The 17,271-nt window shown below is 46.6% G+C and overlaps 1 protein-coding gene across 33 annotated transcripts in view; it reads right to left on the bottom strand.

Moving 5' to 3' along the window:
* The window catches only part of ank3a (ankyrin 3a), a 113,037-nt gene that overhangs the window by 35,093 nt on the left and 60,673 nt on the right, over positions 1-17,271 (bottom strand). For 27 of the 33 annotated variants that reach the window (XM_035605351.2, XM_047334871.1, XM_035605357.2 and 24 more), the window contains exons 7-23: positions 16,950-16,973; positions 15,290-15,388; positions 13,719-13,817; positions 13,039-13,137; positions 12,337-12,534; positions 11,859-11,957; positions 11,607-11,705; positions 11,423-11,521; positions 11,144-11,341; positions 9,652-9,750; positions 7,980-8,078; positions 5,564-5,761; positions 5,000-5,098; positions 4,129-4,227; positions 3,956-4,054; positions 3,744-3,839; positions 752-824 (exon numbers count right to left, since the gene is read on the bottom strand). In XM_035605351.2, coding sequence (XP_035461244.2) covers positions 752-824; positions 3,744-3,839; positions 3,956-4,054; positions 4,129-4,227; positions 5,000-5,098; positions 5,564-5,761; positions 7,980-8,078; positions 9,652-9,750; positions 11,144-11,341; positions 11,423-11,521; positions 11,607-11,705; positions 11,859-11,957; positions 12,337-12,534; positions 13,039-13,137; positions 13,719-13,817; positions 15,290-15,388; positions 16,950-16,973 — 1,876 coding nt within the window. The remainder of the gene's footprint in view (positions 1-751; positions 825-3,743; positions 3,840-3,955; positions 4,055-4,128; positions 4,228-4,999; positions 5,099-5,563; positions 5,762-7,979; positions 8,079-9,651; positions 9,751-11,143; positions 11,342-11,422; positions 11,522-11,606; positions 11,706-11,858; positions 11,958-12,336; positions 12,535-13,038; positions 13,138-13,718; positions 13,818-15,289; positions 15,389-16,949; positions 16,974-17,271) is intronic. The other 6 variants (XM_035605349.2, XM_035605348.2, XM_035605375.2 and 3 more) reach the window with 3 other exon arrangements.

The following is a 17,271-nucleotide window of genomic DNA, read 5'->3' as shown; positions in this document are numbered from 1 at the left end:
GTGTGTGTGTGTGTGTGTGTGTGTGTGTGTGTGCACCTGACAGAGAAACTCCACACCCCCCGTGTCCCTAAGCAACAGCCCATGAACAGGCTCATCAATTTTACAGACACATTGGCTCGGAGGTTCCCAGACAAAGGACAGCGGAGTGAAATGTGCAACTTGTACCTTGAACCCGACAGAGGTGCTACAGCAGCTGTTCTTCTGTTAACGTTGATATTATTGATGTCATTTATTGAGGGTTGAGAGACAATAGAGGACAAGATTAAACAGGTCTCTTCATAGTCTGAGATCATAATGTCCGGATGATAAGACATGTCTTTATTCAGAGCGCCGTGAGACTGAAGATGTGCTTGTGGTTAAAAATAACAAATGTGTTTTGATTTTATTTTGTTGCTGTGAAAATAACACCAGCAGTGTCAGTTTATGATGAGACCAACTGTAAACAGCATGATAACAAACGTGCATAATGGTGGCTGAGGATATTCTGATTCGACCTGGAAACTTAGTGAAAATGAACAGCAAAGCTAAACAGAGGAAAGCCTGATGGCTAGTTCTTCTACTAGGTTAGTTCTGCTGCAATGTGCCCCGTTCAAAGGAAGAGAGGCAAACTGGTGACAAATACCTTCAACCACTGAGAATGTCTGGCACAGACACGTGACGAAAATGACATCACGTAGCAGTGATCAGTCAAACAAGTATCAATGAATTACATTTTAGCAGCTAATGGTTGAAAATGATCTTTTTCACGTACCTTCATCGTCTGACATGTCGAGGAACTCGTTCATGGTCTCTGGGACATTGATTTTATGTTTTTCTGATGCATTCTGCAAGAATGAAAAGTACACAAACAATCCAGTTTATAAATATATATATATATATATGTATAAATATATATTCTAAATATACACTCTGTATGTTCTACAAAGGGTAAATCCATGAAACGCCATAAAACCAGTTCCAAATGGAAAACCCAGAGTAACAATGCAGTAATAGGTTTTTATCATCTCATCTCATCTTCAACCACTTCTCTGTGGTTGTGTCTAGGGGGCAGCAGATGTAATTGAGACTTAATATTTTACAGTTTAACAATAAACTTTATCATAAATAACTACAAATCAAAAGGAAACACAAGTACAACCGAATATATGGAACTTGAATAATCTTTTTGTTTAAATTGTAAACAGAAATGCAGTGTTTATTTGGTTAAACCAAACTTTTCAAATGGGGGCATAGTGTCCCACATGAAGGCCGACACAGTGAGTGAAAGGCTCCAGTTGGTGGAGCAGCTACGGTCCAACAGGATGAATAATAGATCACTCACAGAGCAGCAGGTCGGACACTTATGACTAATACACTTTGCTGCTGATTGGGCAGTATCACCAGTGACCTCACTGTACTCCTGTCCCCCTTACACTGCTGTCACCTCTTCATCATCCCCCTTTCTCACCCCTCTTCCTCCTCCTCTGCCTCCTCCTCTGCCCTTTCTCTTCCTCCTCTTCCTCCTCCTCTGCCCCTCCTCTTCCTCCTCCTCTGCCTCCTCCTCTGCCCTTACTCTTCCTTCTCCTCTTCCTCCTCCTCTTCCTCCTCCTCTGCCTCCTCCTCTGCCCTTCCTCTTCCTCCTCCTCTGCCCTCCCTCTTCCTCCTCCTCTTCCTCCTCCTCTGCCCTTCCTCTGCCTCCTCCTCTGCCCTTCCTCCTCCTCTTCCTCCTCCTCTGCCCTTCCTCTGCCTCCTCCTCTGCCCTTCCTCCTCCTCTACCTCCTCCCCCTCTTCCCTTCCTCTTCCTCCTCCTCTTCCTCCTCCTCTGCCCTTCCTCTGCCTCCTCCTCTGCCTCCTCCTCTTCCTCCTCCCCTTCCTCCTCCTCTTCCTTCTCCTCTGCCTCCTCCTCTGCCCTTCCTCCTCCTCTTCCTCCTCCTCTGCCCTTCCTCCTCCTCTTCCTCCTCCTCTTCCTCCTCCTCCTCTGCTATTCCTCTTCCTCCTCCTCTTCCTCCTCCTCTGCCCTTCCTCTGCCTCCTCCCCTTCCTCCTCCTCTTCCTCCTCCTTTGCCTCCTCCTCTGCCCTTCCTCTTCCTCCTCCTCTGCCCTTCCTCCTCCTCTTCCTCCTCCTCTGCCCTTCCTCTGCCTCCTCCTCTGCCCTTCCTCCTCCTCTTCCTCCTCCTCTGCCCTTCCTCTGCCTCCTCCTCTGCCTCCTCCTCTTCCTCCTCCTCCTCCTCTTCCTCCTCCTCTGCCCTTCCTCCTCCTCTTCCTCCTCCTATGCCCTTCCTCCTCCTCTGCCTCCTCCCCTGCCCTTCCTCTTCCTCCTCCTCTGCCTCCTCCTCTGCCCTTCCTCTTCCTCCTCCCCTTCCTCCTCCTCTGCCCTTCCTCTTCCTCCTCCTCTGCCTCTGCCCCTTCCTCCTCCTCTTCCTCCTTCTCTGCCTCCTCCTCTTCCTCCTCCCCTTCCTCCTCCTCTTCCTCCTCCTATGCCCTTCCTCCACCTCTGCCACCTCCCCTGCCCTTCCTCTTCCTCCTCCTCTGCCTCCTCCTCTGCCCTTCCTCTTCCTCCTCCTCTTCCTCCTCCTATGCCCTTCCTCCTCCTCTGCCTCCTCCTCTGCCCTTCCTCTTCCTCCTCCTCTGCCTCCTCCCCTTCCTCCTCCTCTTCCTCCTCCTCTGCCCTTCCTCCTCCTCTGCCTCCTACTCTTCCTCATCCTCTTCCTCCTCCTCTGCCTCCTCCTCTGTCCTTCCTCCTCCTCTGCCTCCTCCTCTTCCTCCTCCTCTGCCTCCTACTCTTCCTCCTCCTCTTCCTCCTCCTATGCCCTTCCTCCTCCTCTGCCTCCTCCTCTGCCCTTCCTCTTCCTCCTCCTCTGCCTCCTCCCCTTCCTCCTCCTCTTCCTCCTCCTCTGCCCTTCCTCCTCCTCTGCCTCCTACTCTTCCTCATCCTCTTCCTCCTCCTCTGCCTCCTCCTCTGTCCTTCCTCCTCCTCTGCCTCCTCCTCTTCCTCCTCCTCTGCCTCCTACTCTTCCTCCTCCTCTTCCTCCTCCTTTGCCTCCTCCTCTGCCCTTCCTCTTCCTCCTCCTCTTCCTCCTCCTCTGCCTCCACCTCTGCCCTTCCTCTTCCTCCTCCTCTGCCCTTCCTCTTCCTCCTCCCCTTCCTCCTCCTCTTCCTCCTCCTCTTCCTTCCAGACACGTGTGTGAGTGGATCAGATCACAGTTAGTGACCTGGGCTATTTGAGGAGAAACCTTAAGCTCCAATCTAAGTCCTCTCTCCCGCTCTCTCTCTCTCTCTCTCTCTCTCTCTCTCTATCTCGCTCTCTCTCTCGCTCTCTCTCGCTCTCAGGACTTGTTACTTGAAGTGTACTACTGGAAGTTTTTCATTTGGGTAAAGAGTCGGTCACATGGTTGAGTTCAATAAAGCTGCTGAGGACATACATTGCATTTTAGAGAAAATCCCAATATATTGGTTTCCAGCAATCCTGTCAGTGCAACAAACATTCTGAATGACATTGTTCCTCCAATTTTTCAGTAATTATTTGTCTTGTAGCTTCTGATTGAAAACCAAAACCTGTGACTGTAACTTCACAAAACAGGTGTCACCATTAGTTTGATCATTTAAATGGAGGAGGGTGGATTCTTACTTTTAAAACATGCTATGCTATCACATTATGTCCGGCACTACAAAGACATGCATTTATTGTACTGGCCTGGCTCTAGTATTCAGTCTGTGTCCACGTTATATCAAATATTTACTGGAAATGACTTCACAGTGTCTCACCATTGCCACCAGGTTTTCGTCCGTCATGGGCCTCAGAGTGTCCACCACAGAGATGTACCCGAGTCGGTTGGCGACGGACAGGGCAGTGTTCCCATTCTGACCAGTGACACAGTAACAGGCAGTTATTCAGACGAGGCACACAGAAAACACAAAGGGCTTTCAGTCATTTGTCAATCGAGAATGTGTGTGTGCCAGTGTGTTTGTGCACTGACCACGGTGAGGTCGTTGGCCGAGGCCCCGTGCTGAAGCAGCAGGTTGATGATGTGGGTGTGGCCCTGCTGAGCTGCCTGGTGTAGAGGACTGTATCCATTCTACAGACACAAAACACAGTCACCCGGAGAAACAACAGTGACACAAGACCGTGCGTGTGCGTGTGTTTGCCTACTTTAGTTTTGCCATTGACTCTAGCCTGGTTCTGCAGCAGGAAGTTTGCCATCTTCGCGTTGCCATAGTGACAAGCCACATGCAGCGGAGTGTAACCCATCTGCACGGAGGAGAGGAGAGGGAGTTACAGACAGAGGCATGAAAGGGCGAGCAGATGAGAAGAGGAGAAAATGATGGTTACGTATCTTGTTACATCCCAGTTTCTGAAAGAACTGGGCGTAAAGTGCATCCAAGAATTATTGATAATGTGATATAGGAAAATGAATTTACCTTTCCTATAACATGTGAATATATAAATCTTGTACAAATCGTGTGCAGTGCAGAGATCAGTGAGTGAATAACCTATTCGGTGTAAAGGATTGTCCTGTCAGCATAAATACACACGCACACACACGCACACACACACGCACACACACGCACACACACAATATAACCTTGTGTTTGTCCGACCTTCAGCTAGTAGAGGTTATTCTCAGTGAACGTGAGCAGCGTGTTCTGTGGCCCGTGTGTGTTTGTGTGTCAGAGTGCGACTGAACATTAGATCATGTACGTGCTCGTGTGCACGTGTGTGTGTTTGCTGCAGTGTGTGGTGCATTCATAAAGACACGAACACTCAGGTATCAATTCCTTATTTATGCAGCCGCTGAGGGGAGAGCGGGCGAACGCGTGAGTGTGTACCCAAGAGCGTGCTGGTGTATTTTTCCACCGAATAGGAAATTCCAGGTCAAATGGAGATAAACAGGTCAAACCTCAACAGCAAAGAGAGAATTCAAAAATAAAGTAAACTGTATTGGTATTTACAGTGTGTGTGTGTGTGTGTGTGTGTGTGTGTGTATGTGTGTGTGTGTGTGTGCTATCTAAGAAAGCTTTACCTTTGTCGGTGGGTTGACATCAGCCCCGTGGTTGAGAAGGACTTCTGCAACATTAACCTTGTCCTCCTGAGCTGCTAAATGAAGTGGTGTAAGCCCGCTCTATATAAGAGGAAAGGACACACACAAACACGTGAGGACACAGGGATACATGTGTCATGTGAGCATTTCACAAGACTGAAACATGCTCTGTATCAGGAACAATAATGCGGGAAAAAATAGTTTCTAAAGCACCGAGACCCTTTTTGTTCTTCTTGTCTCAGAGTGACCAGGCTCAAAAGAGTATGTTACTGATGGAACTCAAGTCCAAATGAGGTCATTATGGAAATACTAGCACTGTGTACAGTCTGTGTCAGTGAATACATTCACACAGGGGTGGCTGTGGCTCAGGAGGAAGGTCGGATCATCCACTAACCAGAAGGTTAGTAGTTCGATCGCGGGGGCCTCCAGTGTATGAATGATGAGTGATAGTGCTGTATGAATGTGTGTGTAACTTTGGGTTGTCGATAACACTAGAGAAGTGATATATATACACACTTTGAATTGCAGCTTTGTGACTGCGTTCACCTTATTGCACATGTTGACGCTGGCGTTTTTGGCCAGCAGCAGTGACACCAGGTCCACGCTGCCCTCCTGGGCTGCCAGGTGAATGGGACCGATGCCTTGCCTCGTCACTGCGTTCGTGTCTGCGCCGTACTCCAGCAGCGTGGTCCCAATGTCCATTTGGTTCTTTTTGGCAGCAATGTGCAGGGGGCTGTAGCCATTCTGTGGCAGGCGACATGTATGCAGGGGTTAGTGGGTTGGACTGAGCTTGGGATATCTTTTAGTTCATAATGAGAAATGGTGGTTATGCTCCATGCTGCACAAAACAGATTCATATCCAACATCCACTTCGTCATATCAGCATGGTGCATAACATGTACATGTACCGATAATAAAGATGACAAATATCAATAAGAGTGGACTTTCAGTTCACAGAGAATCGGGAGATTGTCAACAACATAATGTTTAAAATTTACAGCACAAAAAAAGGAAACATTACACATTAAGATAATTGTCAGGCTGAGCAAACATAAGTCTCATTTTGTATTCATCATCGGTGGGGAACTTGTGAATGAGCATCTGAGACTTCTGATATTAAGACTGAACACATACACAATGGTAAAAAGCAAAGAAAAGTGGGAGACAGACAGAGTAGATGGGGGAGCTTCTCCTAAAAGACAGCCTTACAGTAAAGATGGCAATTCACCGAATTTCTCTACTGGTGATGGTGTGAGCTGCAGGTGGGCTTTATCTAACCCTCCAGGCAGAGAGGTGGTGGTGGGGGGGGGGGGGGGGTTCTAGGGTCTCAGTGTCTCTACTGTCACTGTTTGTTATACTTGAGCTCTAAAAATACACAGATGGAGTCCCTCTTTACTTCCAAACTATCCTTCTCCTATGAGAGAAATATCATTTCATTGCATTGCCAAGGATAGTTGAGACCAACCTCAAGATCCGCCTGTCAGACGAACTGATGTGTTTTATGTCACTTTGTGATCATTCCCTGCTCACATTCGTGTGTGCAAATGCGTGTAGACATCTTCTCTAGTGCACACAGACCGATCCCCTTTCTAAGGCACTGAAATTACACCCGGCAGACGGACTCCAGCATCAGGCCACATGAAAAACAATGTGTAGAGGACGAATCCGAGTGAGAGGGAGGCATGGAGAAATGAGTACGAGTGTGGGAGGGAGGCACGAAAAGAAAAGGAATAAATAGAAACAGATACGGATGAAGGGAGAGAGAGCTGGCAGGAGACGGAGCATAAAGACAAATTAGTCTTACAATCTTTGGTCTGCTCTGGCTGGATGTCTGTGCTGGATGACAGTCAACATTTCCTGCCCTACTCTGTTTGGTTCTATCATTGTGCTCACACTTCTTCAGTGGGTCTAACAGACTATCAAACCTGGAGGGACACGGGACACGTGCTCTCCGGTTCACTTCAGTGAGAAATGTGAAAACCATGAAGTCCACAATGCTGAAAGTGCAAGATCAAATCTGAGTAGTGGAGAGATTTCAAAGCCTCAAGAAAAAGCCAAACGTTCACTCACAACGTAGAAGACTAGACAAGATGGAATGGGTGGGCATTAGACCTCCATACAGGCATGTCCAGTTACTGGTGTGAGAGGGCACTGAGAGCATGTATGTGTTCGTGTGTGTTCGTGTGTGTTCGTGTGTGTGTTCGTGTGTGTTCGTGTGTGTTTGTGTGTGTTCGTGTGTGTTCGTGTGTGTGTTCGTGTGTGTTCGTGTGCGTTCATGTGTGTGTTGATGTGTGTGTTGATGTGTGTGTTCGTGTGTGTGTTCGTGTGTGTTCGTGTGTGTTTGTGTGTGTTCGTGTGTGTTCGTGTGTGTGTTCGTGTGTGTTCGTGTGCGTTCATGTGTGTGTTGATGTGTGTGTTGATGTGTGTGTTCGTGTGTGTGTTCATGTGTGTGTTCGTGTGTGTTCGTGTGTGTTCGTGTGTGTTCATGTGTGTGTTCGTGTGTGTTCGTGTGTGTTCATGTGTGTGTTTGTGTGTGTGTTTGTGTGTGTTCGTGTGTGTGTTTGTGTGTGTGTTTGTGTGTGTTCGTGTGTGTTCATATGTGTGTTCATGTGTGTGTTTGTGTGTGTTCATGTGTGTGTTCATGTGTGTGTTCGTGTGTGTGTTCATGTGTGTGTTCATGTGTGTGTTTGTGTGTGTTCATGTGTGTGTTCATGTGTGTGTTTGTGTGTGTTCATGTGTGTGTGTTCGTGTGTGTTCATGTGTGTGTTTGTGTGTGTGTGTTTGTGTGTGTTCATGTGTGTGTTCATGTGTGTGTTCATGTGTTCATGTGTGTGTTCATGTGTGTGTTTGTGTGTGTTCATGTGTGTGTTTGTGTGTGTTCATGTGTGTGTTTGTGTGTGTGTTTGTGTGTGTTCATGTGTGTGTTTGTGTGTGTGTTTTCATGTGTGTGTTTGTGGGATACCTTTGCGGCGGCGTGTGGGGAAGCTCCCTGATCCAGCAGCAGCAGTGCCACTCTCTGGTTATCGTAGTGAGCGGCCACATGCAGAGGAGTTAGTCCGCTCTAAAACACATCCACGCACAGGCATGCAACACAACACTGAGTTAGAAGACCGGAGGAGCCAAACAAACAGAGAGGTAGACATCACACTGGTGGAGGATGTCAAAGTAAAGGAGACAGGTCAGAGCAACAACTTCATGCTGAAGTCTAGAAAGAGAAGCGAAGGCAGAGGGCGACTGTCAAAGGAGACGGAGATGAGCATGTCTACGTAGAAAGGAATACATAGAACTTTGCAGAGTGCAGTGCTACATCAGTGAAGTTCTCCTGTAACACTGTCGCACTAACAACAGATATAAGATCAAAATGATGAGGCAGAATGATATAGAGATATTGTCTTTTCTATTCGATGCCTCCTTCTGCAACCCCTGAACCCACAGAGGACTTGACACATCGTTCTTCTGCCCCAGTCCTGCAAACAGACTTGGATGAGTTTCCCTTTAATACCTTTTCAATATGACAAAGAATCAAGAGATAGAAATACATTGTTTTCACCAGAAAGCGATGATGTGCCACTTTATCATAATTGATAAAGGCTTTAAAGGCTTTTTTAGTAGGAGTGTTGTAGTAGTTCTAGAAGCAGCAGAAGCAGCATTTGTTATTCATTCGGCGTAAAGTGTAAATCCTCTGCACACATTTTCAGACAAAAATGATTCTTAAATGACATCTCCTCCCTTTCCGCCGTTTAAAAATCCAAAATCTAAAAATATGCAAGTACTTATAATTTCAAACTATTTGCGATATCACAGAATCATGCTTAGACATAGTCAGAACATAGTTAAAGTCATATAGTAGTTGACATCATATATTTCTTTTTTTCATAGCAGTGGTAGACATTGGGCTGAGTGAAATGATGGTACCTTTAGTATTCCTTGCAATCAATAGACAACTTATATGCCACTGTGTGTGAACTATCAAAATGTATGGAAACTTAATAAGTGTCTTTGTCTCTTGTCTTTCTTCTTATTCCTAAGAAAATGAATGTCACTAAACTGCAACGAAGGCCTGGCTTCGCTCTGAGTCGAGACTCAGTATTACGGTGGGACTGATTTCAGCGTGACACCACCGAGCAGTGTGGAAGCATCATTATCATACCTGACTGCCATTATGTTAAATGCTCTCAGATGGTGGTACAGACACACACACACACACACAACGAGCTCACATTCTAGTCATAGCCAGTCGGTCTGTGCTTAGTAAATGTGTCAATGTGTGTGTGTGTGTGTGTGTGTGTGTGTATACAAATGCGATTGTACAACAAGGGTGCATATGGAGGTGGAACGAGTACATGTCATCTCGGCAATGAAAGCAAATCTGCCCAGGGGGTTTTCAGCAACAGAACGAGCATCTGTTGGCCGTGTTGTCCCGGGACAAGTATGTTTGTATTGACATGAATGTTGTCCTTTCTTTTAATTATTGTTCTGTTGCCTTGTGCAGGGTCAGTGTCTCCTGTCCAGGCCCCTCCCTCCCCAGACAGACACATCTGAAAACATCCGTATACGTTGGTCCAGATTAACTTTCACTCCCTAAAGGTTGTTGTGCACTAGGCCCCTCCACTTTTCCTCTGAAGAGATCTCACCTTTCCGGCAGCATCGGGCGCAGCTCCCTTCTGCAGGAGGAGACTGGCCACCTCCATCTTGCCGTACTTTGCTGCCACATGCAGGGGACTGAAGCCTTTCTGTTGAACACAAAATGACATGCATCCTCTCAGAGACCAGCAGTGGAAAGACTGAGCGAGTGGAGAGACGTCCAGTTGGTTATTCAAACAGGAAGTGAATATTTGCAATGTTCTGGGTCTGCCTTTGCTGGACCTTTTTTTTAACATAGTTGTAAAGAAGCACAGCACAAATGAAACGATGATAGACAAAGATGCTGTTTTTTCAACCGTTTCAAACTGTTTCAACCTAAAAATTAAAGTGTGGATGACCTTTGACACACAACATTATCATTCAGCCACTGACTGACTGCTAAAGAAGAAAAGTGTGTGTGTTTTAAATGAATTAGGTTTGATTTTTCAGCCATCATGAATTCACTGACTGCATTAAAATGTATGATGACTGATAAATGAGTATCGTCTGTGCATGACTAATTTAGTAATAACAGCATATGATTGTTTTAAGGTATGCGATACCCTGGGAAACTAAAAACTAAAGTCCTTATGTACTCCACATCTACAAATGTGATCATGTTAATCTTGGCTTCCATCCTGTGTGTGTGTGTGTGTGTGTGTGTGTGTGTGTGTGTGTGTGTGTGTGTGTGAAGATATTTAAAGACATTAGGTCATATTTTCCAGAGGAATGTGAGACTCCTGCAGATTCTCCTTCCACGCTCTGAAACACTTGACCTCATTGTTGCCACTGTTCACGGTCAGTCCTCTCACGGTTCATACAGAAGATGATCGAGAGCAGGCAGATTTCTGAATAGAACGGCTAGTTTTAATGGTCTCAAATGAAAAGCACTGTGATGGCACTTTTTTTTTTACAATAACATCACAATTGGGTCAAATTGTGGTTCTCATCCCCCATTTCCCTTGTTCCCCCGGTTGGTATGACATCATCTCCCTGAACAGGTGACTCAGGTGATGTCCCAAAAGATGCTTTGTAAGTGTGTGTGTGTGTGTGTGTGTGTGAGAGAGAGAGAGAGAGAGAGAGAGAGAGAGAGAGAGAGAGAGAGAGAGAGAGAGAGAAATAGGTGGCAACCGAGGGTGTACCCTTCATTATTCTGGTCCCCTGACAGAGGTCACCTTGACAGACGGCCCCCCATGCACAAACCAATTTCATGAAGTCTACTCTACAAATCCTTTTGACCTTGATCTGAACAAAATAACCATCCTGTGGTAAAAGTAAGTGGCTTACATTACTGTGCCAGCACTAGTACTACCACTGTAAGAGGATGTGAGTCTACTATGTGACAGAAATGTGTAATGTAGTTTAAGGCATGTGATGATTCTCACATCTGGATTGTGAGGAGGGCGCGTATGAGGAGGAACACTCTCTCGGTAATAAACATGATCAGACGAGTCTGTCGCTAACAGAGAACTGTGCCCACTAGTGGAGATAAATGGCACTTACCTTAGTTGAGGAGGAGAGGGAGGCCCCATGCTCCAGCAGCATGGCGGCGACGTCTTGGTGTCCCTCGCGGGCAGCCAGGTGGAGGGGCGTGTAGCCTGATGTGGTGGCAGCGTTGGCAGAGGCGCCGCACTGCAGCAGCTGTTGGACAATGTCGACTTTCCCCAGTCGACTGGACATGTGCAACGCTGTCTGGTCGTCCTGTGGAGAAGGGAAGGGACTTTTGGCCCAGTGCTTGATCATCGTTCATTAGTGATTGATAGTGGGGCTCAGGGCTCTCACCTTGGACTTGGTCTCCACCTTGGCTCCCTTCTTCAGCAGGTATTGGACGACGTCTGCCTGCCCTGCCCTGGCTGCCATGTGGAGAGCTGTCTCGCCACGCTGGAAAACACACGGTGACAGGTTTAGTGTGGGAACTTATCACGTGCACTGATGTGAGAGTTGAATTCTGAACAAATCCACTCACTACGTTGGTGGTGTTGGGTGATGCTCCGTGCTGTGTCAGTGCATGGACAATGTTCTCATGGCCCATGAAGGCTGCCACATGGATGGGTGTCAGGCCAGACTACAAGGAAACAGATATGACCATTACAAGAAATATTAAGCCTCAGCAAAGCTAACACAAGCCCCGTTCAAAGGAAAGCCAGAATGTGTATTCAACAGTTTGGAAATATCACAACTGTTTAAAGTTCTGATTCAGGGTCCAGAAGATGTGTACCTCGGTGACAGCCTGGATAGATGCTCCGTGTTTAAGCAACAACTCCATCACTTTGACTCTGTTCTTCTTGCAGGCGATGTGAAGTGGAGTGAAACCATTCTGCACGCATAGAGAAAGGAAGACACTCACGTCAGTCTCTTCACAAAGTATAGGGGATAAATCCCTGTGTGACGGCCTCTATTAGCCCGCAAGCAAATGATCAGACAGGAAATGAAAGAGTGGCACAGAAAATATCAGTCGCACAAGAGGGAGCAGGAAACTTTTTCTTTCTCCTTCACATCCATTTCCCTATTCCCTTGAGTTGGTTGTGTCAAATCCAGACTTAAAGACTTGCACCTTGCTTCATCCTTCTCTTACAATTCTCTCCTTCTCTCCCATCTAGCACCATGTGACATGTTTTGATCACTACTACTCCAGAAAATGATCGGACATTAAAATATTCAACATCCACATGAACAGCCAGCCGTTGTTTCCCTACCAGGGCCTTGGCATTGGGGTTGGCCTTCTTGTCCACGATGAGCTTCGCCACCTTGTAGTGGCCACAGTGGGCAGCAACGTGGAGCGCCGTCAGGTAGTCGTTGGTGACGTCGTCCACCGGCACGTCATGCTGGAGCAGAAGCTGGACGCAGTTCAGGTGGTCCCCCTGAGTGGCCATGTGCAGCGGCGACAGGCCGTTCTATAGGTGGAGGAACAAGAGGGAAAGAAAGAGAGAGGGAGAGAAGAGAGAAGAGAGCGACAAACACACGCAGACGGACACATGGACAGATGGACAGACGGACAGGAAGTTAGGGCGCGGCCGTGTGCTGCACAGAAAGAAGGTTCCAGGAACATTGTTATAACGAGGCCATTACAACAATGTCTATTTGTTACACTGGTCGTCCTGGTGGTCAAACTGTGGGGCTACGCAGCCGAGACAGGCTGTTCTGGAGAGGTCGCACACGTCATGGACACAACACTGCAGCATCAACAACAGACCTGCAATCTGATCGGCTCACAGATAGTCCGCTTCACTCAAGCTGCCCGGTTTCAGAGGTAGTTACAAATGGGGCCCTGTTTCCAGTGAAATGTGACGGATTCTATTCACTTTGATCAAAGTTGGAGGAACACGTGCGTTCTTGGCCTTTCCCTTCCTACTCTGATTAAAAGCAGTTTATCCTGGAGTGATTGTCCCAGTAGCTACCTTGGTCTTGGATAGGAAAGGTGCTCCTCGGTCGAGTAGAATTTCTACCACCTGCTCGTGTCCGCTCCTCGCCCCACAGTGCAGAGGCGTCAGACCGTCCTGGAAAAGAAGACGGAACACAAAGGCGTCGATAAATCACGGGAAATTTAAAAGCCTAGACGCTGCCCATTCTGCCGAAGGTTACAAACGTCCCAGGGTTTGCACACCTTAAATATATGATTCCAGGACTTTTCAAGGACCCAACACAGTGACATCACTCTTACAGCAGTAAGAATTTCAAGAGAGACCGTTATTCAAAGCAGGCTTTACAGAAGCTTTCAGGCAATTATCCAAATAGGCGTGACGCATTCCAAGGACCTGTGGGACCCTGAACTGTGGTCTGCAGTATTGCATATGGTAAGTTTGTTGAAGAACATTTTATAATTTTTATACATTTCACGTGGTTCGTGAAGCTTTTCATTTGATGACTTGTTCAATATTGGAAGTAGGTAGAAATTTGAGATACCGATGGATAAACCTGACGAATAAGGCAAATAAAGTATCAGCAACAACTTGAACTTTTTCCCTCCACAAAGCTTTACATGTTACTATTTATCTATGACACCTACTGTATGCAGGCCTTATCATTCAGCCTCTGCCTCACGTGCTTTATTTCCGAATGACTCATAACAAGCTCTCACCTTGGTCCTGGCATCTATTTTGGACCCTCTGTCCAGGAGCAGCTTGACCATGTTGCTGTTGCCTCTTTTTGACGCCACATGAAGTGGTGTGATGTCGTTCTGACGAGAGAAGAAGAAATGTGTTTTTAGGAATCAGCTGTCAAATCAGATGCAAGGGTTTAGTATTCACACAAAAGCTCACACTATCTATGTCCATTTAAAAAGTTATTACATATATTAGAAAACATGTACGCCGGCTGTGGCTCAGGAGGGCGTCCACTAATCGGAGGGTCGGCGGTTTGATTCCGAACGTATTCACTCCACATGCAAAAGTGTCGTTGGGAGAGACTCTGAACCCCAGTGGTCATTGAGGTGCATGACTGATAGGCAGCGCTGTGTGTGTGTGTCTGTGTGTGTGTGTGTATGTGTGTGTGTGTTTGTGTGTGTGTGTGTGTGTGTGTGTGTGTGTGAGTGTTTATGTGTGTGTGTGTGTGTGTGTGTGTGTGTGTGTGTGTGTGTGTGTGTGAGTGTGTGTGTGTGTGTGTGTGTGTGTATGCTATATAAATGCAGACCATTTCATTTGACCGTTCATGTCGCCTGGTGGACTGTGAATATATTGCAGCGGTGTGGTTTCTAGTTGGTCACTGATATCTACCCTGTGTCCTGGTTAAACGTTCGCAGCCTGTTATTATGAAGCATTATGAGCAGTTGTAAAACAGCCTGTTGCTGAATCCTTCCATCGTCTCTTTCTGGACACAACTCATAATCAGTGTCAAAAAGCAACACAAACACTTCTTCAAACACTAGCTGATAAAATCACAGGCCACTGTTGACTCTGGTTATCTAATGTCTAATTGTAATCTTCTACTTTAATCAGCACTTGCACGTAATTCAGACCACAACGTAATTGTCACAGTGAACACATGCTAATAATAGGGCTCATCTAATCATTATGCTGTTGTATATGCTCGAGTGATGCTTTGCTTCCTGGACAGTAGGGGCCTCGTCAGTTACTATCATTGTGGGAGGGCAGTGGGAAACCACAGCACCCAATTACAATAAATGGTAATGATGCCCCCGGAGGCTGGCATTGTTTCTGCTGAACACCCACGCACACCAAATACTGTTACTGGATGCTCTTTTTGCATAATAATAACTGTACATGCAGTGTCCCGACTATGGTATTATTTGTTAATGGTAAATGTAAAAGCAAAAGGAGAGAGAGAGAGAGAGCTCATTAGTTCATGTGGCGATTCTAGTTCCACATTTCCCTTTCTCTCTCCTGCAGCAGTAGGCGACTTCACATCCAAACACCAAGTCTGCTGACGATGCTGCTCCCGTCCCTCATCAGCTGAGGGTCCTCCCCCGAGGACGGGTGCAATGAAAGCAATGGGCCTTTTTCGCAGAGGACATTCTGATATGTCACAGTAAGAGAAGCACGGGTGTCAATTATTATATGGATGGTGGCTGCACCCTTGTGATGAGCAGCTGAGGCACTGAGACCACTGTTTCTCAGATCATTGTAGCACATGCACCTCGGTGTACATCTCGGTGATGCCCCTCCCAAACAGCAGAGGGCAGAATGAACTCACCCGAGCCATGAAGTCCACAGCAGCTCCCCGGTTCAGCAGCAGCGTGGCCACGTTAATGTTGCCATAGTGAGCCGCGATGTGGAGGGGGGTGAAGCCGCTCTGACGGTGGAGGAAAGCCACACAGCACGCACACGCAGACAGACAAGCACACACATCGCATTACAACCCATGACACAACCATGTACATTTCAGGTGAGGCCTGCAGCACGTTGAGCTGTTCACAGAGGCCTGTGGCTGGTGGTCAGTCACACTCCATCGGACAGGGACACGTTCTGCTACACACCGTTACACAGACACCTGACTTTTCTCTCACAGTGGCAGAAAAAGTCCTTTTATTGAAGCATGGAGCATGGGGCCAGTGGTATGCTGACAGCTGGATTCACTATACCACCAGGGCTTCTATGTGCTTTCATGATACTGCAATATATGTACACTCAGATTAAGCAGGCCTGAGTGTAATAGACGACTCAACTTACAAAGTTATAATAAAGCTAATTCCAATGAAGCTCAATTACAACAGCCAGATGCTTAGAGTGTTTAAAAACTGGTCTGTAAATGAACCGTATGTCCGTTTGTTGTCACCTACATGAGAGTCACTTCCTGGCTTAGTGAGCAGCAGCTGTCCAAGCAACAACAGGACAGTGGAAAGAATCTGTCCAGTGAGTGAAGGGATCTCACATTGAGATTCCTGATCGCTGGTTAGCCTGTTTTAAATGATCAATAATCGGGCTGTAAGCAGGCGTCCCTGAATTGTGATATATCTGGAGTCCAAGCAATACGACTGCAAACTATTTCAAAAGATATTTTAAACCTTCACAATCGCATTAGAAAAGTTAAGTTACTAAAAATAAAAATGAACTACATAGATCTGCCTTTCTGTAGTCAATCTGTGTACACACTGTGGGTTAACATGTTAGAAAATCTGCAATCACTTTTTTTACATTTTACATTAGTGTACGATGCAAATTAGTTTACCACGATGCATAAGCCTCATATCAAACACAGCAGCTGCCCGATGGCCTTGGTGTGATGTAGAGCTCCTCGTTGCCATAGAAGCGATGTAAGCAGCAAAGATAGTTTGTTGCTTTGGTCCCATGCAGAATGCTTGAGGTGAAGGGGTTGAGGATTGGAAGTACTAAAATTGATAAGTGGTAAAGTAGAGTAATTATACTACATGTCTGATGTAGAAGGCTGGGTTCCGTTTGGTTGCCATGCAGGCTATGGACAAACCGCAGCTTTTCAATGAATGATGACCACTTTTCATGCTTCCACTGGTTATCATGTTAATCATGTTGTCAGGACACATCAGGACAACATGGTGTCAACAGCCACAAGGAGTTTGGCAGAAATAACAGTCGAAGCTCCGGCTGTGGACACCATGAAACCATCAGAATCAAGGAGAACCTTGATACCCGAGCCTCCAGCCTCCGGGTTCACGAAATCAGTATTAGTGAAACATGCGCGACTCTGACTTCCTCTATGACCAGAGATAATGAAGGAAGCGATGAGGAGGAGGGAGATGAGACTGAGTTAAAATGGAAAAGGGGAAGTGAAGGGGCTGCAGAAACATCACTGCTTTGGGTTAAGGGAACTGAAGTGGGGTTTTTCCAGACTTGTTATGAGCTGTGATGAAGAGACTATGTACAGAGTAGAGGTGTACCTCTGTTGTTCTATTCACCATCATCTAAAGAGTCAGCCGAGAGAGGAGAGAACGGGCAGTTAGTGTGCAAACAACTGAGAAGCTCCTCCACTGTCATGAAGGGGAGGAGCAGAGACGGGGAGAAGGAGCTCAGGACAACAACGGCTGTTATTCAAGATTTAGGTTGAAAAGAATATTCTCCAACTAAAACTCCTCTTCCAGCATGATCAGAAAGTACATTCACAAATTCTCATCTTCCACACAAATGGTACAAGCAAACAGTAATCATCAAATACTGTGTTTAAATGAAATGAATCCAACTTTGCTCCTTTCCCCTGTCTGC

Source organism: Scophthalmus maximus, chromosome 10, assembly GCF_022379125.1.
Source record: "Scophthalmus maximus strain ysfricsl-2021 chromosome 10, ASM2237912v1, whole genome shotgun sequence".
In the NCBI taxonomy this organism is placed as follows: domain Eukaryota; kingdom Metazoa; phylum Chordata; class Actinopteri; order Pleuronectiformes; family Scophthalmidae; genus Scophthalmus; species Scophthalmus maximus.
This window is presented reverse-complemented; position numbering and strand designations above follow the sequence as displayed.